The sequence below is a fragment of the Haliaeetus albicilla genome, chromosome W, assembly GCF_947461875.1.
Source record: "Haliaeetus albicilla chromosome W, bHalAlb1.1, whole genome shotgun sequence".
NCBI lineage: Eukaryota > Metazoa > Chordata > Aves > Accipitriformes > Accipitridae > Haliaeetus > Haliaeetus albicilla.
This window is the reverse complement of record NC_091515.1, coordinates 10,703,040-10,726,293: the sequence shown is the minus strand read 5'-3', so window position 1 is coordinate 10,726,293 and position 23,254 is coordinate 10,703,040. Positions and strand designations below refer to the sequence as shown.

Here is a 23,254-nt window from a genome sequence, read left to right as displayed (position 1 = left end):
TCAAGGACCTCTTGATTCAAAGCAGCACTTGTTCATCTTAGCCCTGACAACAAGAAAATACAACTTCCTGTGCTATCAAAACCTTCATGTTTTATTAGAAACCCTGATCTGATCCCCTGCCCTTCCCCACTCCTCTCTCTCACATTTTATAGCAGCATTTGAATTAATTTACAGGCCGCAACAACCCAGAGATAGTCTTGTTATAACACATTCCCATTGTACCTTAGCCATCCAGTGACCTGATCATTTTATTGGGTTATTTCATTTCTTTTCAAAGTGTTTTGTAAATGTCTACATCAGCCACAACAGAAACAATCTCTCAAAAAGGTGTGTGTGGGGGGGGGGGGGGATAGCACAAATGCTGCTATTATTACTGCTGAATTTTGGCATTCCCACCATTGTCTTGCAAGTAGTGCTGCAGTCTGAATAGTCTTGGAATTATTTCATTACTGTAGACAATTATAAAATGCTAACGAAGCTGCACTGCTATTCTGGGACAATAAAAAAGCAATAGCACAAACCCAGAAATGACAGTAAATCAAACTGCTTTTGGAGTTCAGTTCATTTCCTTGTGAGAAATCAGCAAGTGAGATGGGAAGGGAAGAAATGTTTTTAAGCAGTCATTTGGGGGAAAAAGTGCTTGTTGTTATATCTCTGGCATTTTAGCACTTCCTCTGATGCACACCAATTTAAAAAGTTGAATTTCACAAACATAGAAAAATAAATATAAAAAGAAAAAAAATTATTTTGGTCACTCAGCAGACTTTATTAATTTATTAATAGTACTAATTATCATTTGTAGTAATGTAGATGTATGTAAATTTATACATATATATTACCTTTTAATGAAAAAATGCAAAATATGTATAACTACAGTTAATAGCTTGTCTACTCCGATTATACCTTTTATACATGATAAAGAGGAGTAATGATATAGCTTAAGGTTATCCATACTGGTGGCTTTGTAGAACATTTGGTCCTTTAGAAGTTTAACATACTGCTACGTTATTGCACAATGCATTGTAACATTAGCTATTCTCTAAAATGACTCAGTCTCACTAGTAAATAAAAAATAAGATGCCACTAAGTACAATTTCAGGGGTTTGTTGGGTTTGGGTTTTGTTGGTTTTTTTTGTGAGTCTACATTCTTTTAGTGCTTGCAAAACCCACATGTTTTCTTTCAGGCTGGAGCCTGCGTTGCAACAGAAGCATCTCAGATACCTTTTTATTAAGCTCATAACAAACTAAAACAGAATACAGCAGGCAGAAGCTTAACACCTCCCCTTCCACCACCTGCAACCCTTTCCTACTGCACAGTATCAGCAGACTCTGACACCTTCCTTCACTGCTGTTATGTTGAAAATTATTTGCAAATTCCTTTAAAACATAAAAATCAGATTCTCAAGAGAATGAGTTTCACTGAATGCTCAGTCTTTATCTAGCTTTCTATGTGAACTTCTAAGACAGTCTAGTAAAATTTTAAGGGCAATTTTGTAGGAATCTTCCTTAGACTTTTAGTGTGTTTCCAGTTCAGTACTGGTTAAGAAATAACATCTAGTTTATTAAAGAAAAACTGAGTATGGCTTTATAGTTATATTCTCATGTTTATTTTTAATACTGCCTTTTCAATGACATTGAGAAGGGTAAAAATCCACCACTGTCCAGTGAACTATTTTCATTTGAAAATGTTCAAAATATTTATGAGCTATCTCTAAAAGCTTCCAAAGGAAAAACCTAAAGTGCCTCAATAAATAATATATGCAATCAAATTATATATTTTATTATATATTAATATTATATATTAAGAATATTATGGGAACACTTGCAAAAATAAAATGCTTAATTTATTAACTACAATACTCCCAACACAAAGATGAAGGACTATTTTGATCTGTCTCATGTCAATAAGAAAAAAAACAAAAAGAGAAAAAGAAAAGAAAGATCACTTTTTTTAGCAATGCCCTTTCACAGAGGGAGGCAAAAGTCTTGAGGACTAGGTAAGGTAGGTTTTCATTTGTAAGAATTCATATTAAAAATAATCCTACCTCTAAATTTGAAACCTTCAATTTCCAGTTTGAAAAACAACAGGTATACCCATGCATTTGTCATCAACACAGTGGCCATGCAAATGCTGTACATGTACAGTGCCCATCCAATCAAAACCAAATAATTTTGTTAATAGTGGATGTTGGGAATGACAGCACTAGCATCGACAAACATGATGCTGAATTCAGGGTCTTTGCACTCCGAAAAGTAAGCCATAATCTCAGAGTCATATTTATTTTGTCGAGGAATCTCACTCTATCCCCCACCATGGTTCAAACATAACCAGTGATCTCTGTGCTTTAGATTATTCATGTAATATCAGTCTATTGTATCTGTAGCATTGTAAATGTGTCCTCCATTAACTCCTTCTAATGAAATATCATTTATGCTATTATGAGTTAGCTATATGAGTTTTATATATATATATGAATTATTACAAGGGTGTACTACAAGATGAGAGATTAATTTCTGTACAAAGGGCATTAATCAACAAATATCATGCACAGTTTTGCTTGCACAGTTAAAAAAAAAAAAAAATATTGAGGAAGGAATATGCTGCTGGACAAGCACCATATGAGATACACCTGCCCCAGCATCTATAGCTTGCCCTATCTTAACAAAATCCTTAGTTTAAACACTTGATCCTGAAATTAATCCTGTACATTAATAAGCCTAGCTTCAGCCTTTATTACCAAAGACTAGCTGGAGAACATTTTTATACCAGTGGCATGCCAGTATCCTACCAGAAGACAAAATAAGGGCATGTGCTTTGTTCATTATTTTGTAATATAATTGTGTGCAGTACAGACAATATCTTTTTCCCTTTTACTGTAGACTTGTATCTGGCAATGAAAAATTCTGGCCATACACCTCCTCGAACAATCCCTTTACTCCTCAGAAAGATTGTCCAAGGAAAGTGCTAAACCACCTCTTGCCTTCCATCAAATTGTTTCAGTGTTTTTTTAGTGGGGTTGGATGCCATCTGATCCCATAGTTCCTTCAGATAGTGGATCACATAAATACTGTTTTCATTCCATCTAGCTTTGTCTGTGCAAGAAATATGCTTTGTGTAGAGAATGTTAGTCTTTTTCCACCCACGTGCTGAAGCAAAAAAATTGAGGTGAATACAAAGAGACCCTCAGTATCTGTACAGCAGAAATCAAAGTTTGAATCAAATATATTTTTCCCTTTTTTCATCCACATCAAAGGCATGAATACAACAAGGCATTGTTAGTTGTGGTGGGCTAACTGGAGAGTCAACTGATATAACAGATCAAGTTTTTAAGGCCTTTGTCTACGCAGAGTTACAATAATGCAGAAGCCAAATTGATTAGAGAGAGGAAAAATGATAGAAACTGAAAGAGAGAGAGAGTGAAGATATGTTTCAGTAATGTCTAAAAAGTCAATACTGTGTCTATAGATGGAGAAGTGCACATTGCTTGCCCTTTGAAAGCTTCTCCATATCTTTATCATTAATACTATCAAAGTTAAGAACACATTTTAATGGAGTTCAGTGGCAGTTGAACACATTCATTCACGCGGACCATAAGAAGAAATGCTAGGATGTTTTAGCTTAAAATATCCAGGTAAACTGGAGATGCCTTAGCCAAGTTCTGGAGGAGGGAATGGATTTCTTTGATGTTGAGCCTCATGTGAGGCTCCCTTTGCCAACAGCCCAGCATCAACTCATATACTTCCTTGGGGCACGTGCGAGGTCGCTGCAGCACTCGGCCCTGGGTGATGCACTCAATCACCTATGAGAAATCACAAGGAAAGGATCAGTGTAGCCATGCCATTTACATAGGCCTCACCCATGGAAGAGTTAGCTGCTAATAGCCACAGCAGCCTCACTGGTGGCAGTCACCTGGCCACCTCTGCAAAAGAGCTGCATTTCTAGGTAGATGTACAGGCAGTGGGATATGATCTGGAAAAATCACCATAATGTAGGATGTCAAGGAGCAATACCTTGACCGATGTGATGTTATGTTAACCCGTGTTACCTCTTCCATTCATGAGGGAATGGTGGTAGGGAAGCAATACCATACCTTCCCTACCTGTCTATCAATCTCACCTCGTCTCAGAAGTAAACTGTTTCGTCTCACATAGAGCACCTCTCCCTCCCTCCTTACACTTTATGAGTACCACCATGGCAAATCTCTGGTAATGGATTACTTCTGATTTCCCAGGTATGAAGAGATCTCCAGATTCCTTCAATCTATTCAGGAATGTTTTAGAACAACCACTTCATGACAATGACATTTCCTGATATGTAACTGAAATCACCCAATGTCAGTTTGGGAGATAGATAAGCTCCTTTTTATTGCCTCATGGTCTTTCTCAACACCCACAGCAGACTATTCTATACAAAGGAAGAAGCTACATCCCAACTTGGTATACTCCTACTTGGATAACTTCCATCCACCTTGGGGAGAAAAGGGTGAAAACAAAGAACTTCAACTACAAAATTATCATAAATACATGATATCGGGGTTATTGCTTTTACTAAATAAATTTGCTATTGTCCTTTCCCCAGAGAAGCCATACCATCAGTTAAAATGCCACCCTCCTTTATGCAATCTGAAAATATAATACACACACCTCATTGTTTGAGAGCTGATACCATGGCTGTTTGCCATAGGTAAAGATTTCCCATAATACGACCCCCAGGCTCCAGACATCACTTTCTGTGGTGAACTTCCTGTACATGATACTTTCTGGAGGCATCCAACGAATAGGCAGCATTGTGTGACCTCCAACCTGAGGAAGAAAAAAAAAGAAAGAGTCAGAAATAATTCCTCCAGACCTCCAGGAAGAGTATTGGGATGATAAACCAGGGAAATCCACATTTTCTTTTTTCCCATCTGCTGCCATTCATTTTAAAGAGCTCGTAAGAACTAGGGAGATGTGATCCAACCTCCTCTCTCCCGAATGGTGATCAATACCATGATAAATTTCTCAATAGAATCTCCAAATAAATTGTTTCTGAAGTATAAACTCATCTTCTACATTTATTTTGCACCCCCTACACAAGGAACTGAATGCTCTATAAAATTAGTGATTGACTAAACCTATAACCCATTATAAATTAGCTGGTATTACTCTCCATTTTAAGACTGAGAAAATTGTAAAAGAGTCATGCAATGAAATCTGCACATATCACCTGAGATCCATGAAGACACAGTGACTGCATGACACAGAAGGATCAGGATTTATATGGTTTAATATATTAATTAAGAATGAATTAAAGCAATGCTATTGTCTGTGGCTAATTTCCAAAGTTAATCAATGCATGAAATTATTTTGTTCAAAATTAACTACTCAGTTCTACACAGCTTTCCAAATTTTCAGTCTTTTGGATATATACACTTGATAATAAATAACTTGCAAGATATGGACTCTGTGTCCCAAATCATCACATGTTGAATTCCCCAGGAACCTTTTCCTGAATTAATGCCTTTCTGAAAGTCTCTAACACATTTCTTGGTTTCCCCAAAATGCTATACTTAGTTAAAATTGAGTTACTTAAGCTGAATGTAAACAAACAAATAAATAAAATCTTGCTTTTCATTCTAGTTTCTAAATAACTTACTGTTCCTAATATGTCACATTCTGACTAGATCACATCAGTGAATAAATCCACTCAAGCACTTTTAGAATAGTCTAACCAGTTGAGATAGAATAGAATAGAATAGAATAGTTCAGTTGGAAGGGGCCTACAATGATCATCTAGTCCAACTGCCTGACCACTTCAGGGCTGACCAAAAGTTAAAGCATGTTATTAAGAGCATTACCCAAATGCCTCTTAAACACTGACAGGCATGGGGCATCAACCGCCTCTCTAGGAAGCCTGTTCCAATGTCTGCACACCCTCTCTGTAAAGAAGTGTTTCCTAATGTCAAGTCTGAACCTCCCCTGGGGCAGCTTTGAACCATTCCCACACATCCTGTCACTGGCTACCAGGGAGAAGAGATGAGCACCTCCCTCTCCACTTCCACTCCTCAGGAAGCTGTAGAGAGCAATGAGGTTGCACCTCAGCCTCCTTTTCTCCAAACTAGACAAACCCAGAGTCCTTAGGCATTCCTCATTGGACATGCCTTCCAGCCCTTTCACCAGCCTCTGGATGCATTCGAGTACCTTAACATCCGTCTTAAATTGTGGGGCCCAGAACTGCACACAGTACTCAAGGTGAGGCCGCACCAACACTAAATACAGAGGGATAATCACCACTTTTGACTGGCTGGTTATGCTGTGTTTAATGCACCCTGGGATGTGGTTTGCCCTCTTGGCTGCCAGGGCACACTGCTGACTCCTACTGAGCCTGCTGTCAACCAGCACCCTGAGATCCCTTTCTGCAGGGCTGCTCTCCAGCCACTGCCCTCCCAGTTTATGCTTGTGTCCGGTGTTATTCTGTCTCAGGTGAAGAATACGGCATTTGTTCTTGTTAAATTTCATTCCACTGATGATTGCCCAATGCTCCAATCTATCTCGATCCCTCTGCAAGGCCTCTTGTCCCTCAGGAGAGTCAACAGGTCCTCCCAGTTTGGTATCATCTGCAAACTTGCTAATGGTGTATTCAACTCCTGCATCCACATAATTGATAAAAATATGAACAGAACTGGCTCTAGAATTGAGCCCTGAGGAACACTGGTGGTGACAGTCACCAGCCAGATGTAGCCCCATTCACTACAACCCTTTGAGCTCTGCTGTTCAGCCAGTTCTTCACCCAGTGCAGTGTGTACCTGCTCATCTCGCAGTTGGACAACTTGTCCAGAAGGATGCTGTGAGGGACAGTATCAAAAGCCTTCCTAAAATCTAGAAAAACTACATCCCCTGCCTTCCCTTCTTCCACTAGGTGGGTGACCTTATTGTAGAAGGATATTAAATTAGTCAAACAGGAATTTCCCTTTGTGAACCCATGTTGACCGTGCCTGATGATTGCATTGTCCTTTAAATGTCTTTCAATAGCACCCAGTATGATTTTCTCCATAATTTTCCCAGGTACTGAGGTTAGACTAACAGGTCTGTAGTTTCCTGAGTCTTCCGTCATGCCCTTCTTGTAAATTGGAATAATGTTGGCTAGCTTCCAGTCAGCAGGGACCTTCCCAGACTCCCAAGCCTTTTGGTAGATGATTGAGACGGGTCTTGCTGTAACATCCGCTAGCTCCTTCAGTACTTTGGGATGAATCCCATCAGGCCCCATGGACTTATGAACATTCAGCTGATACAGCTGGTCCCTTACAATTCCAGTGTCCACAAATGGAAAGTCACTGCTCCCGCACTCGTGGTCCTCCGACTCAGAGGACCAGGCAGCCCAAGGTCTATCAGTATTCTTAAAGACTGAGGCAAAAAATGCATTGAATGCCTCTGCTTTTTCTTCATCCCTATTTGTCAGGTGACCATCTTCAACAAATATTGGTCCAATGTTTTCCTTAGACCTCCTCTTGCTATTAACGTACTTAAAAAAAGCCTTTCTTGTTGCCTGACACAACACTGGCTAGTTTCAACTCTAGTTGAGCTTTGGCCTTTTGTGTCTTCTCCCTGCATATACAAACCACGTCTCTGTAATCTTCCTGCGAAGCCTGACCTCGCTTCCAGAGATCATACAATTTCTTTTTCCTCCTGATTTCCAAGAGGAGTTCCCTGTTCAGACAAGCTGGTCTTCTGCCCCTCGTTTGACTTATGACACAATGGGATTGCCTACACCTGTACTTTTAAAAGGTGGTTCTTAAAAACTGACCAGCACTCAATGGACCCTTAAGCCCTCAAAAGCAGATTCCCAGGAGACACTGCTAAGTAGCTCCGTGAGTAGCTTAATGTTTGCTCTCTTGAAATCCAGGGTAGCAACTCTGCTATCCTTTTTTCTTATTACACTGAAAATTTTAAACTCAACCATTTCATGAGCACTGTGGCCAAGACAGACACCTACCATCACATCTCCCACGAGTCCTTCTCTCTTCACAAACAACAAATCTAGGAAGGCATCTTTCCTAGTTAGCTCACTGAGTGCTTCTGACAAGAAAATATTGTGATATAGCTGTAAATATTTCCAAGGAAGGAAAAAAAAGGAAAGCTTTTTCAAGGACATCTAACTTTTGATTAATTCCCATTTTCCTATCTTAAGATTTATTTAGTTATGAAACGACACTTGCAGTTTCAAAATTCTATAAATTCAGCTTTACATATCTTGTTATAAATAATACCCTCCTTGTTGTAATGTTGAAACAGCAAATGGAAGGAAAACTTAATAGAAGTCAGGGGTCACATTATTTCTAAATCACTCAGAACATCCGCTTCCAGCTATTTGTCAGTAATTCAGTGTTAGCACAGCATACCAAAAATACAGCTACTGCTGTTAGAGCTCAACCCTCATCTGTACATTGCCACAAGTCAACATTCATTATAGATTCTATAAAAATAGGAAGTGATGCTGAAACATTCATAGATGTGGTCTATTACTAGGTATTTCTTCCCCTCCCCCTACCTCAGATGTTGTGTTAACAAGTGAGGAGTACTTTTGTCAGAGACACTGACTGAAAGGCAGGACTCCTGAGTTCAATTTCTGGCTACCTTGCGGATTTGCTTCTGACTTAATACTGGTTGCTGTGCACAGGTTGCTGTGCCATTCAAAAGGGGAACCAATCCCTGAAGCTTTCAGCCTAACTAAATATATTCACGTGACACTCTATTGATGGAGGGTGGATGCATGTTTTTAAGTGCTTTGCTCAATTAGACACATGCATCTGTGTTAGATTACCCCTCTGGCAAGCAGAATTGCTGTAAGGCTCCATGCATCAGGTTTTTTTTATGATCTTTGACTGAGAAGTCACTCAGTGACATGGAGAGTTTGAAGTAACATATGAATATGCTGAGATGCAAACAAAGCTTCAGTTTCCTGCCTTATCATAAACTAAATTGATATGGCAACCAAACAGCTCCAAATCACCACTTTTTCTCCTGTCTCGAGTAGTATTTCATTAGAAAGACAGAAAAACTAGTCCCTTAAAAACATGCAGCCACATACACCCAGCCAAAAGGCAAGTGCCATTAAAATGACTAGTGATGAGAGGCTTTTGGTCTCATTAAATATTAAAATGACTCTTAGATCTGCTCATCATATAGCCTCCACAATTGGTTATTCTCAGCAATTTTTTTGAGTCATTCCTTAAAAATTAATGAAAGATATGAACAATAAAATGTGTCTCTGTCCTGGGTTCAGCTGGGATAGAGTCAATTTTCACGGGAACCTGGGAGGCAGGGGGGCATAGCTGGGGCAGCTGACCTGAACTAGCCAAGGAGCTATTCCATACCATGTGACATCATGCTCAGTATATAAATGGGGAGCGGGCCGGGGGGACCTCTCTTGACTTTCGGTGGGGGAAGTGGCAGAGCGTCGGGTCCCGGGTGGTGAGCAGTTGCACTGTGCATCGCTCCTTTTGTATACTCTTTTATTCGTACCGTTGTTGTTGTTGTAACTTCTCTTTTTTTTTTTTTTGTGTTGTCCCAGTAAACTGCCCTTATCTCAACCCTCGAGGTTCCGTCTTTTTTTTTTTTCTTTTTCTCTCCTCCAATTCTCCTCCCTATCCCACCGGAGGGGGGCGGGAGGAGTGAGAGAGCAGCTGCGTGGTCCTTTGTTACCGGCTGGGCTGAAACCACGACAGTCCTTTTTAGTGCCCAACGTGGGGCACGAAGGGTTGAGATAACAACAGAGCTGGCCAGAGCGTGTTGAAACACATTTGTCATACGCATTTCTTATACTAGATAAATAGATGTTAGTCATAATGTTGGTTCAGTTGTTTACATGGTGGCGTTTTGTAAGTTCTTATATGCTCTATATATTGCCTGCGGTTACGTTTATCACCTCTGGGAGAGTGATTGGGATTATCATTTTGCTGTACTGGGCAATGACGACTTGTGAAATGATTACATCACTGGTCATGAGGTTAAGCTGGTATCTGTATGCAGCAGTGATATCATTTCCATACTTCGGGCGCCTTCTATCGGATTTTATTGGTAATTACACCCAATCCATGGTGAAGTCAGGGGGCGATACTTCCCCCCGTCCGTTCACCTCCCTTCTCTCCTTCCGACTAATTACAACAGCTTTTGAGAATTTTGAATATCCTTGGGATGCACAAGCCAGCATGCTGTTAGTGCTATGTCTCCTGAATATGTTTCAGGTCTTGTTTAGGGCTACAAAAAGGTTTTTTTAAGAGTACCACCCAGAGATCTGCCCCAAAGCTGGATATTCATGGGTGGCACAGCATGTGGGAGGATATGGGCAGGTATCTAGAGAACTTCTCACCTCCAGTGGCTTGGAAGTTCACTCCCAAACAACTACAGAACCCTCATGAAGTGGTAGAATATTTGGAAGGAAAATGCTGTGGCTATTCCAGAGACGCACAACTCACTGCACTGTGCTGGGCCCTGGCCAGTATCTACCAAACACTGCTTGATATTAGGCAGCACCCTCAGGGGGAAGAGAGGGAAAACAGGGCAACAGGCACCGTGGCTACCCCTACTCCGGCAACAGGCACCGTGGCTACCCCAACCCCGGTGACAGGTACTGCAGCTAAACCAGAGAACCAACCTGTGCCAGTATCAGTCGCCCCTGTACAGAAAAAGAAACACACAAAGAAATCAGTTCGCTTAGTGAGAGATGAGGATGAACCAGGGTCATCACAAGAACAGGAGGAAGAGGCAGAACCTGAAATAATCACCCGATCTCTATCCCTGAGTGAGTTGCGCGACATGCGAAAAGATTTTAGCCGCCACCCAGGTGAGCACATTGCTACCTGACTGCTCCGATGCTGGGATAATGGGGCCAGTAGTGTGGAATTAGAGGGTAAGGAAGCCAAGCAGTTGGGATCTCTGTCTAGGGAAGGGGGCATTGACAAGGCGATTGGGAGAAAAACACAAGTCCTCAGCCTCTGGAGGCGACTTCTGTCAGGTGTAAAGGAAAGATACCCCTTCAAGGATGAAGTTACATGTCACCAAGGCAAGTGGACCACCATGGAGAAAGGTATCCAGTACCTGAGGGAATTAGCCGTGCTGGAGGTGATTTATAATGATCCACAAAATGGGCAGTCACCCACAGATCCAGATGAAGTCCAATGCACACAACCCATGTGGCGGAAGTTTCTACAAAGTGCACCACCAACCTATGCCAACTCATTGGCAGTAATGTCCTGGAAAGAAGGCTATGGACAAACAGTGGATGAATTGGCTGTCCAACTCCGGCAACGCAAAGGAAGTCTCTCTTCCTCCCTATGGGCCTGTGTCTCGGCTGTAGAGGAATTGTCCCGAGAGTTCCAGCAATTCAAAGTGGATATGTCCTCCTCCCCACCTGTACAGGCCTGCATCGCAGCTATTAGAAGTAAGCATTCCTCTGCCCAAGAGAGGGGAGATAGAAAGTACACATGATGGGATAACCTGTGGTTTTACCTGCGTGACCATGGAGAGGACATGAGGAAGTGGGATGGAGAACCAGCCTCAGTCCTGGATGCACAGGTACGGAAGCTGCGAGAAAAAGCAATCAGAAAAGAGGATTCTTCTTGGAAAACTGCTGCTCCAGTTTCCCGTGAGCAGTCCCCCAGACGCAGTATAAGGGCTGATCTCATTTCTGATCCTCTTGAAGGGACTTCTGATTCACGTTTGCGAAAAGTGAGTAACGGATACTCTGACCAGGATTAGAGGGGCCCTGCCTCCAGCCAGGTGGAGGAAAAGGACAACCGGGTCTATTGGACTGTGTGGATTCGATGGCCTGGCACATCAGACCCACAGGAATATAAGGCTCTAGTGGACACTGGTGCACAATGTACCCTAATGCCATCAAGTTATAAAGGGGCAGAACCCATTTATATTTCTGGTGTGACAGGGGGATCCCAAGAGTTAACTGTATTGGAAGCTGAAATGAGTCTAACTGGAAATGAATGGCAGAAACATCCCACTGTGACTGGCCCAGAGGCCCCGTGCATCCTTGGCATAGATTATCTCAGGAGAGGGTATTTCAAGGACCCAAAGGGGTACCGTTGGGCCTTTGGTATAGCTGCACTGAAGACAGAGGAGACTGAACAGCTGTCTACCCTGCCTGGTCTCTCTCTCAAGACCCTTCGGCTGTGGGGTTGCTGAAGGTTGAAGAACAACAGGTGCCAATTGCTACCACAACGGTGCACTGGCAGCAACATTGCACCAGCCGAGACTCCCTGATCCCCATCCATAAGCTGATTTACCAATTGGAGAGCCAAGGAGCGATCAGCAAGACTCACTCACCTTTTAATAGTCCCATATGGCCCATGCGGAAATCTAATGGGGAATGGAGACTAACAGTAGATTATCGTGGGCTGAATGAAGTCACGCCACCGCTGATCGCTGCTGTGCCAGATATGTTAGAACTTCAATATGAACTGGAATCAAAGGCAGCCAAGTGGTATGCCACAACTGATATCACTAATGCGTTTTTCTCCATTCCTTTGGCAGCGGAGTGTAGGCCACAATTTGCCTTTACTTGGAGGGGCGTCCAGTACACCTGGAATCGACTGCCCCAGGGGTGGAAACACAGCCCCACCATTTGCCATGGACTGATCCAGGCTGCACTAGAAAAAGGTGAAGCTCCAGAACACCTGCAGTACATTGATGACATCATCGTATGGGGCAACACAGCAGAAGAAGTTTTTGAGAAAGGGAAGAAAATAATCCAAATCCTTCTGAAGGCTGGTTTTGCCATAAAAGAAAGTAAGGTCAAGGGACCTGCACAGGAGATCCAGTTCTTAGGATTAAAATGGCAAGACGGGCGTCGTCAGATCCCTATGGACGTGATCAACAAAATAGCAGCTATGTCCCCACTGACTAACAAAAAGGAAACACAGGCCTTCTTAGGTGTTGTGGGCTTTTGGAGAATGCATATTCCAAATTACAGTCAAATTGTAAGTCCTCTCTACCAAGTTACCCGGAAGAAGAACGATTTTAAATGGGGGCCTGAGCAACGACAAGCCTTTGAACAAATTAAGCGGGAGATTGATCAAACAGTAGCCCTTGGACCAGTCCGGGCAGGGAAAGATGTTAAAAATGTGCTCTATACTGCAGCTGGGGACAATGGCCCTACCTGGAACCTCTGGCAGAAAGCACCTGGGGAGACCCGAGGCCGACCCCTGGGGTTTTGGAGTTGGGGATACAGAGTATCCAAGGCCTGCTATACTCCAACTGAAAAAGAGATATTGGCAGCATATGAAGGAGTTCGAGCTGCCTCAGAAGTGGTTGTTACTGAAACACAGCTCCTCTTAGCACCCTGACTGCCAGTGCTGGCCTGTATGTTCAAAGGGAGGGTCTCCTCTACATGTCATGCAACTGATGCCACGTGGAGTAAGTGGATTGCACTGACCACACAACGAGCTCGCATAGGAAACCCCAGTTGCCCAGGAATTGTGGAAGTAATCACGGACTGGCCAGAAGGCAAAGATTTTGGAATGTCGCCAGAGGAGGAGGTGACACGGGCTGAAGAGGCCCCGCTGTATAATAAACTGCCAGAAAATGAGAGGCAATATGCCCTGTTCACTGATGGGTCCTGTCGCATCATGGGAAAACATCGGAGGTGGAAGGCTGCTGTATGGAGTCCTACATGACTAGTCACAGAAACTGCTGAAGGAGAAGGTGAAATGAGTCAGCCTGCAGAGGTGAAAGCCATCCAGCTAGCTTTAGACATTGCTGAAAGAGAAAAGTGGCCAGTGCTCTATCTCTGTACTGACTCATGGATGGTGGCAAATGCCCTGTGGGGGTGGCTACAGCAATGGAAGAAGAGCAACTGGCAGCGCAGAGGTAAACCCATTCGGGCTGCCGCACTGTGGCAAGATATTGCTGTTCGGATGGAGAAGCTAGTGGTAAAAGTACGTCACGTAGATGCTCATGTACCCAAGAGTCGGGCCACTGAAGAACATCAAAACAACCAGCAGGCAGATCAGGCCACCAAGATTGAAGTGTCTCAGGTGGACCTGCAGTGGCAACATAGGGGTGAGCTATTTATGGCTCTGTGGGCCCACGACACCTCAGGCCATCAGGGAAGAGATGCAACATATAGATGGGCTCGTGATCGAGGGGTGGACTTGACCATGGACACTATCGCACAGGTTATCCACGAATGTGAAACCTGTGCTGCAATTAAGCAAGCCAAGCGGCTAAAACCCCTGTCGTACGAAGGGCGATGGCTGAAATATAAACAGGGGGAAGCCTGGCAGATTGACTATATCACACTCCACAAACACACCAAGGCAAGCGCCGTGTGCTTACAATGGTGGAAACAACCACCGGATGGCTGGAAACATATCCTGTGTCCCACGCCACTGCCCAGAACACTATCCTGGGCCTTGAATAGCAAGTTTTATGGCGACATGGCACCCCAGAAAGAATCGAGTTGGACAATGGGACTCACTTCCGAAACAACCTCATAGACACCTGGGCCAAAGAACATGGCATTGAGTGGGTATATCACATCCCTTATCACGCACCGGCCTCCGGAAAAATCGAACGATACAATGGACTGCTGAAAACTACATTGAGAGCAATGGGAGGTGGGACTTTCAAACATTGGGATACACATTTAGCAAAAGCCACCTGGTTGGTTAATACTAGAGGATCTGCCAATCGTGCTGGCCCCGCCCAACCAAGACTTCCACATACTGTAGAAGGGGATAAAGTCCCTGTAGTGCGCATGAAGAGTATATTAGGGAAGACAGTCTGGGTTAGTCCTGCCTCAGGCAGAGACAAAACCATCCAAGGGATTGCTTTTGCTCAAGGACCTGGGTACACCTGGTGGGTGATGCAGAAGGATGGGGAAGTTCGATGTGTACCTCAAGGAGATTTGATTTTGGGAGAGAATAGCCGGTGAATTGGGCTGTGTGATATTTAACTGCTAAATAACCTGCCAATGTATGTCATTGTGTCTATATGCCATATCAAGGGCATTACTGTAAGAATTACCCAAATGACTGCAGGATGGACTTTGAAACTGAGCCAAGTAAAACAGTGATAGAACTTGAACTGGTGCCCAGCAATTTCCTCAAGATCAACATCTTCGACCTGCAGACCAAGGGCGTGGGTTGCACCAAATACACCAGCCGCAAGCTCCAGAGGCAGCATGCAACAATCCAACACTTCACACCATCTCTCCTATCCTGAAGGACTGTTACAACAGATGGAGCCCCAAAGTTATGGACTAAATAAAATTGATGGACACATTAGAGGGATAGCCCATCGACTAAGGGAATACTATTTGTGTGTGTGTGGGGGGGGGGGGTGTCCATATACATATATATATATGTATATAAGACAAGGAAAGTGGTAGTGGTTAATTGGAAAATGTAGGATCTGTGCGTGATGTAGATGGTATAGAATAAGGGGTGGATAATGTCCTGGGTTCAGCTGGGATAGAGTTAATTTTCACAGGAACCTGGGAGGTGTGGGGGCATAGCTGGGGCAGCTGACCTGAACTAGCCAAGGAGCTATTCCATACCATGTGACATCATGCTCAGTATATAATGGGGAGCGGGCTGGGGGGTGCTCTCAGCGTTTGGTGGGGGAAGTGGCGGAGCGTCGTGTCCCGGGTGGTGAGCAGTTGCACTGTGCATCGCTCCTTTTGTATACTCTTTTATTAGTACCATTGTTGTTGTTGTAGCTTCTCTTTTTTTGTTGTTGTCCCCCAGTAAACTGCCTTTATCTCAACCCTCAAGGTTCCTTTTTTTTTTTCTTTTCTCCTTTCTGATTCTCCTTCCCATCCCACCGGAGGGGGGTGGGGAGGAGTGAGCAAGCGGCTGCGTGGTCCTTTGTTACTGGTTGGGCTGAAACCACGACAGTCTCTCTTTTTTTCTTTTTTGTCACATCCTGTATTAAGAAATTGTTTTGAAAAATGAACAAAAAATCTCTCCAAATCTCTTTTTTTCCCATGGTTCCTTGCTACAGAATCACAGCGTGCTGAGTTTTCCATATCATTCAGTAAAATAAATACTCCTAGAGCAACGATAAATGACCCCCAAATGATGGATGTTGCAATGAACAAAACTGGAACATCACAGACCTAATTGTCTCTCTTTGCAGTCCTAGCAAGACTAACTCATCACTGCTGACACTTACCCAGTACTAGATTTACAGATAAGAACAAACCACAGGGCTTTTTGGTGTTCTTCACAGAGCTGTACAACCCCACGCTGCCTTGGCTGGACTGTGTCCATTTCTGTCCTTGAAGGCAGAAGACTTTACTGGGCAGAGTACTGGGCCTTGACTGAGAAGTCCTGAGGTCTGTCCATCTCTATCACTGCTCTTCTCTATCGTCTTAGACAAGTTACTTCCAGCATCTCAGAGTCTTTGTGAAGATAATATTTAGCCCCTTTGTAAAAGCACCAATAAAAGGTATTAGCTTTTATTATAAGGGGTCCTCCTCTTCCCAGATGGCATTGTGATGAAGACAGCTAACCTGTGAAACACTGAGCATCACCTGTGGCAGGCTGAGCATCTTCCATCCTTCTTGGTTCAAGAGTACCTTTGTGAAATGTATATTGGCTTTCGCAAAATGAGAACACTGAAATTTGCCTAACTACTGCATAAGCTACGTCCCAAAAGGATGTTTGCCTCACTGCCACTAAATTAGGCCTTAACGCGGGAAATATGTAGTTAATATATTTCAGACATCAATTGTATTTTATAGTTTGTAGGCAATAAATGAGCACAAGCAGAATATATAGTTTCTTCTGATGAGATAAGACATCCTGTAACTCAAGTAATTAAAGGATGTGTAGATAGATTTGTGAAAACACAGAAAAACAGACATATGGACTCAAGGACGAGTGAAACTGAGAACACAAGTAAGAAGATAAGGAGTGATTTGTTAGCATGAGAACAGCATTTTGGGGGTCAAAGATTATTTGACATGAAAGACATGAGAAGAACAAAGGAAAAACAGAAGTTTAATGTGAAAATATTGAAAAGTGTGACTGGAGGAAAACGACAGGGTGAAAAGTGCAGCCAGAGGAAGACTACTGACTTCATCCCTTGCAGATCCCCGAAGACCCCTCTGAACCACAAGAGACACGCGCAAGTGGGGGTGGTCTGGGGTGGAGTTATGTTAATAGATACCTGAAATATTAAAATAACCCCTTGGAAATGCTACGAACACAGTGTATAAAAAGACGAGTTCGGGTATAACCGGTGCGCCTCTGGTTTTGACCACGCGCCCAGTGCTGTTTGCCTTTGTTCTATAATAAACTTGTAAAATTCATGAAATTCAGCATGAGTGCATTTCTCACAACCTTGAACTTCAATGCAGACCTCAGTTTGGCCACATCAAAAACACAGGTCAGGGCCTAGCCAAATGTACTTTCTCTAAACAACCATTTCTTTCTCTGTTAATGATCAGTGGTTCCTGAGTCAACAATTACTCAGTTCAAAAAAGCACTAAGAACAGTGTTAGGTACATGTTTAAAATGAAGCATGTGCTTCAATGCTTTCTTAAATCAAAGTCTAGGACTTGACATCACAGTTCTCAGCATGCCTGAAATGAATTACCAGTCAGTTATAAGCTTCCTTTGCTTTTTATTAGACTGATGAGTACAAGGACCCACAGCTGTGACATAATAGTAGTGAACAGTGCTAGAGTGCATTTTTGCTGTTGTTTCCAAACTCTTAGCAAGGTAAAGGGGAGTTTTCCAAGAAGGATAAATGAAAGAAAGCATGAGTATGCTGACCAAACTTCAAAGGTGCTAGGTGCTTCAGAAGGATGCTTTCTGCTTATGCTTTATCAAGGATCACTATATAAGTACCATGTCTTAGTGTGGTGGTTTCAGCCCAGCTGGTAACGAAGGACCACGCAGCTGCTCGCTCTCTCCTCCCCACCCCCCTCCGGTGGGATGGGAAGGAGAATCAGAAAGGAGAAAAGAAAAAAAAAAACTCCAAAAAACGGAACCTCGAGGTTTGAGATAAGGAAAATTTACTGGGACAACACAAAAAGAGAAGTTACAACAATGGTACTAATAAAAGAATATACAAAAGGAGCGATGCACAGTGCAACTGCTCACCACCCGGGACACGACGCTCCGCCACTTCCCCCACCAAACGCTGAGAGCACCCCCCAGCCCGCTCCCCATTATATACTGAGCATGATGTCACATGGTATGGAATAGCTCCTTGGCTAGTTCAGGTCAGCTGCCCCGGCTATGCCCCCACACCTCCCAGGTTCCTGTGAAAATTAACTCTATCCCAGCTGAACCCAGGACATTATCCACCCCTTATTCTATACCATCTACATCACGCACAGATCCTACATTTTCCAATTAACCACTACCACTTTCCTTGTCTTATATACATATATATATATGTATATGGACACCCCCCCCCCCCACACACACACAAATAGTATTCCCTTAGTCGATGGGCTATCCCTCTAATGTGTCCATCAATTTTATTTAGTCCATAACTTTGGGGCTCCATCTGTTGTAACAGTCCTTCAGGATAGGAGAGATGGTGTGAAGTGTTGGATTGTTGCATGCTGCCTCTGGAGCTTGCGGCTGGTGTATTTGGTGCAACCCACGCCCTTGGTCTGCAGGTCGAAGATGTTGATCTTGAGGAAATTGCTGGGCACCAGTTCAAGTTCTATCACTGTTTTACTTGGCTCAGTTTCAAAGTCCATCCTGCAGTCATTTGGGTAATTCTTACAGTAATGCCCTTGATATGGCATATAGACACAATGACATACATTGGCAGGTTATTTAGCAGTTAAATATCACACAGCCCAATTCACCGGCTATTCTCTCCCAAAATCAAATCTCCTTGAGGTACACATCGAACTTCCCCATCCTTCTGCATCACCCACCAGGTGTACCCAGGTCCTTGAGCAAAAGCAATCCCTTGGATGGTTTTGTCTCTGCCTGAGGCAGGACTAACCCAGACTGTCTTCCCTAATATACTCTTCATGCGCACTACAGGGACTTTATCCCCTTCTACAGTATGTGGAAGTCTTGGTTGGGCGGGGCCAGCACGATTGGCAGATCCTCTAGTATTAACCAACCAGGTGGCTTTTGCTAAATGTGTATCCCAATGTTTGAAAGTCCCACCTCCCATTGCTCTCAATGTAGTTTTCAGCAGTCCATTGTATCGTTCGATTTTTCCGGAGGCCGGTGCGTGATAAGGGATGTGATATACCCACTCAATGCCATGTTCTTTGGCCCAGGTGTCTATGAGGTTGTTTCGGAAGTGAGTCCCATTGTCCAACTCGATTCTTTCTGGGGTGCCATGTCGCCATAAAACTTGCTATTCAAGGCCCAGGATAGTGTTCTGGGCAGTGGCGTGGGACACAGGATATGTTTCCAGCCATCCGGTGGTTGTTTCCACCATTGTAAGCACACGGCGCTTGCCTTGGTGTGTTTGTGGAGTGTGATATAGTCAATCTGCCAGGCTTCCCCCTGTTTATATTTCAGCCATCGCCCTTCGTACGACAGGGGTTTTAGCCGCTTGGCTTGCTTAATTGCAGCACAGGTTTCACATTCGTGGATAACCTGTGCGATAGTGTCCATGGTCAAGTCCACCCCTCGATCACGAGCCCATCTATATGTTGCATCTCTTCCCTGATGGCCTGAGGTGTCGTGGGCCCACAGAGCCATAAATAGCTCACCCCTATGTTGCCACTGCAGGTCCACCTGAGACACTTCAATCTTGGTGGCCTGATCTGCCTGCTGGTTGTTTTGATGTTCTTCAGTGGCCCGACTCTTGGGTACATGAGCATCTACGTGACGTACTTTTACCACTAGCTTCTCCATCCGAACAGCAATATCTTGCCACAGTGCGGCAGCCCGAATGGGTTTACCTCTGCGCTGCCAGTTGCTCTTCTTCCATTGCTGTAGCCACCCCCACAGGGCATTTGCCACCATCCATGAGTCAGTACAGAGATAGAGCACTGGCCACTTTTCTCTTTCAGCAATGTCTAAAGCTAGCTGGATGGCTTTCACCTCTGCAGGCTGACTCATTTCACCTTCTCCTTCAGCAGTTTCTGTGACTAGTCATGTAGGACTCCATACAGCAGCCTTCCACCTCCGATGTTTTCCCATGATGCGACAGGACCCATCAGTGAACAGGGCATATTGCCTCTCATTTTCTGGCAGTTTATTATACAGCGGGGCCTCTTCAGCCCGTGTCACCTCCTCCTCTGGCGACATTCCAAAATCTTTGCCTTCTGGCCAGTCCGTGATTACTTCCACAATTCCTGGGCAACTGGGGTTTCCTATGCGAGCTCGTTGTGTGGTCAGTGCAATCCACTTACTCCACGTGGCATCAGTTGCATGACATGTAGAGGAGACCCTCCCTTTGAACATACAGGCCAGCACTGGCAGTCAGGGTGCTAAGAGGAGCTGTGTTTCAGTAACAACCACTTCTGAGGCAGCTCGAACTCCTTCATATGCTGCCAATATCTCTTTTTCAGTTGGAGTATAGCAGGCCTTGGATACTCTGTATCCCCAACTCCAAAACCCCAGGGGTCGGCCTCGGGTCTCCCCAGGTGCTTTCTGCCAGAGGTTCCAGGTAGGGCCATTGTCCCCAGCTGCAGTATAGAGCACATTTTTAACATCTTTCCCTGCCCGGACTGGTCCAAGGGCTACTGTTTGATCAATCTCCCGCTTAATTTGTTCAAAGGCTTGTCGTTGCTCAGGCCCCCATTTAAAATCGTTCTTCTTCCGGGTAACTTGGTAGAGAGGACTTACAATTTGACTGTAATTTGGAATATGCATTCTCCAAAAGCCCACAACACCTAAGAAGGCCTGTGTTTCCTTTTTGTTAGTCAGTGGGGACATAGCTGCTATTTTGTTGATCACGTCCATAGGGATCTGACGACGCCCGTCTTGCCATTTTAATCCTAAGAACTGGATCTCCTGTGCAGGTCCCTTGACCTTACTTTCTTTTATGGCAAAACCAGCCTTCAGAAGGATTTGGATTATTTTCTTCCCTTTCTCAAAAACTTCTTCTGCTGTGTTGCCCCATACGATGATGTCATCAATGTACTGCAGGTGTTCTGGAGCTTCACCTTTTTCTAGTGCAGCCTGGATCAGTCCATGGCAAATGGTGGGGCTGTGTTTCCACCCCTGGGGCAGTCGATTCCAGGTGTACTGGACGCCCCTCCAAGTAAAGGCAAATTGTGGCCTACACTCCGCTGCCAAAGGAATGGAGAAAAACGCATTAGTGATATCAGTTGTGGCATACCACTTGGCTGCCTTTGATTCCAGTTCATATTGAAGTTCTAACATATCTGGCACAGCAGCGATCAGCGGTGGCGTGACTTCATTCAGCCCACGATAATCTACTGTTAGTCTCCATTCCCCATTAGATTTCCGCATGGGCCATATGGGACTATTAAAAGGTGAGTGAGTCTTGCTGATCGCTCCTTGGCTCTCCAATTGGTAAATCAGCTTATGGATGGGGATCAGGGAGTCTCGGCTGGTGCAATGTTGCTGCCAGTGCACCGTTGTGGTAGCAATTGGCACCTGTTGTTCTTCAACCTTCAGCAACCCCACAGCCGAAGGGTCTTGAGAGAGAGACCAGGCAGGGTAGACAGCTGTTCAGTCTCCTCTGTCTTCAGTGCAGCTATACCAAAGGCCCAACGGTACCCCTTTGGGTCCTTGAAATACCCTCTCCTGAGATAATCTATGCCAAGGATGCACGGGGCCTCTGGGCCAGTCACAGTGGGATGTTTCTGCCATTCATTTCCAGTTAGACTCATTTCAGCTTCCAATACAGTTAACTCTTGGGATCCCCCTGTCACACCAGAAATATAAATGGGTTCTGCCCCTTTATAACTTGATGGCATTAGGGTACATTGTGCACCAGTGTCCACTAGAGCCTTATATTCCTGTGGGTCTGATGTGCCAGGCCATCGAATCCACACAGTCCAATAGACCCGGTTGTCCTTTTCCTCCACCTGGCTGGAGGCAGGGCCCCTCTAATCCTGGTCAGAGTATCCGTTACTCACTTTTCGCAAACGTGAATCAGAAGTCCCTTCAAGAGGATCAGAAATGAGATCGGCCCATCTACTGCGTCTGGGGGACTGCTCACGGGAAACTGGAGCAGCAGTTTTCCAAGAAGAATCCTCTTTTCTGATTGCTTTTTCTCGCAGCTTCCGTACCTGTGCATCCAGGACTGAGGCTGGTTCTCCATCCCACTTCCTCATGTCCTCTCCATGGTCACGCAGGTAAAACCACAGGTTAGCCCATCATGTGTACTTTCTATCTCCCCTCTCTTGGGCAGAGGAATGCTTACTTCTAATAGCTGCGATGCAGGCCTGTACAGGTGGGGAGGAGGACATATCCACTTTGAATTGCTGGAACTCTCGGGACAATTCCTCTACAGCCGAGACACAGGCCCATAGGGAGGAAGAGAGACTTCCTTCGCGTTGCCGGAGTTGGACAGCCAATTCATCCACTGTTTGTCCATAGCCTTCTTTCCAGGACATTACTGCCAATGAGTTGGCATAGGTTGGTGGTGCACTTTGTAGAAACTTCCGCCACATCGGTTGTGTGCATTGGACTTCATCTGGATCTGTGGGTGACTGCCCATTTTGTGGATCATTATAAATCACCTCCAGCACGGCTAATTCCCTCAGGTACTGGATACCTTTCTCCATGGTGGTCCACTTGCCTTGGTGACATGTAACTTCATCCTTGAAGGGGTATCTTTCCTTTACACCTGACAGAAGTCGCCTCCAGAGGCTGAGGACTTGTGTTTTTCTCCCAATCGCCTTGTCAATGCCCCCTTCCCTAGACAGAGATCCCAACTGCTTGGCTTCCTTACCCTCTAATTCCACACTACTGGCCCCATTATCCCAGCATCGGAGCAGTCAGGTAGCAATGTGCTCACCTGGGTGGCGGCTAAAATCTTTTCGCATGTCGCGCAACTCACTCAGGGATAGAGATCGGGTGATTATTTCAGGTTCTGCCTCTTCCTCCTGTTCTTGTGATGACCCTGGTTCATCCTCATCTCTCACTAAGCGAACTGATTTCTTTGTGTGTTTCTTTTTCTGTACAGGGGCGACTGATACTGGCACAGGTTGGTTCTCTGGTTTAGCTGCAGTACCTGTCACCGGGGTTGGGGTAGCCACGGTGCCTGTTGCCGGAGTAGGGGTAGCCACGGTGCCTGTTGCCCTGTTTTCCCTCTCTTCCCCCTGAGGGTGCTGCCTAATATCAAGCAGTGT

The 23,254-nt window shown here is 44.4% G+C and overlaps 1 protein-coding gene across 1 annotated transcript in view; it reads right to left on the bottom strand.

Moving 5' to 3' along the window:
* The window catches only part of LOC138683277 (BDNF/NT-3 growth factors receptor-like), a 217,751-nt gene continuing 194,497 nt past the window's right edge, over positions 1-23,254 (bottom strand). Inside the window, exons 16-17 of the mRNA XM_069774874.1 lie at positions 4,645-4,803; positions 1-3,800 (exon numbers count right to left, since the gene is read on the bottom strand). Coding sequence (XP_069630975.1) covers positions 3,615-3,800; positions 4,645-4,803 — 345 coding nt within the window. The 3' untranslated portion in view covers positions 1-3,614. The remainder of the gene's footprint in view (positions 3,801-4,644; positions 4,804-23,254) is intronic.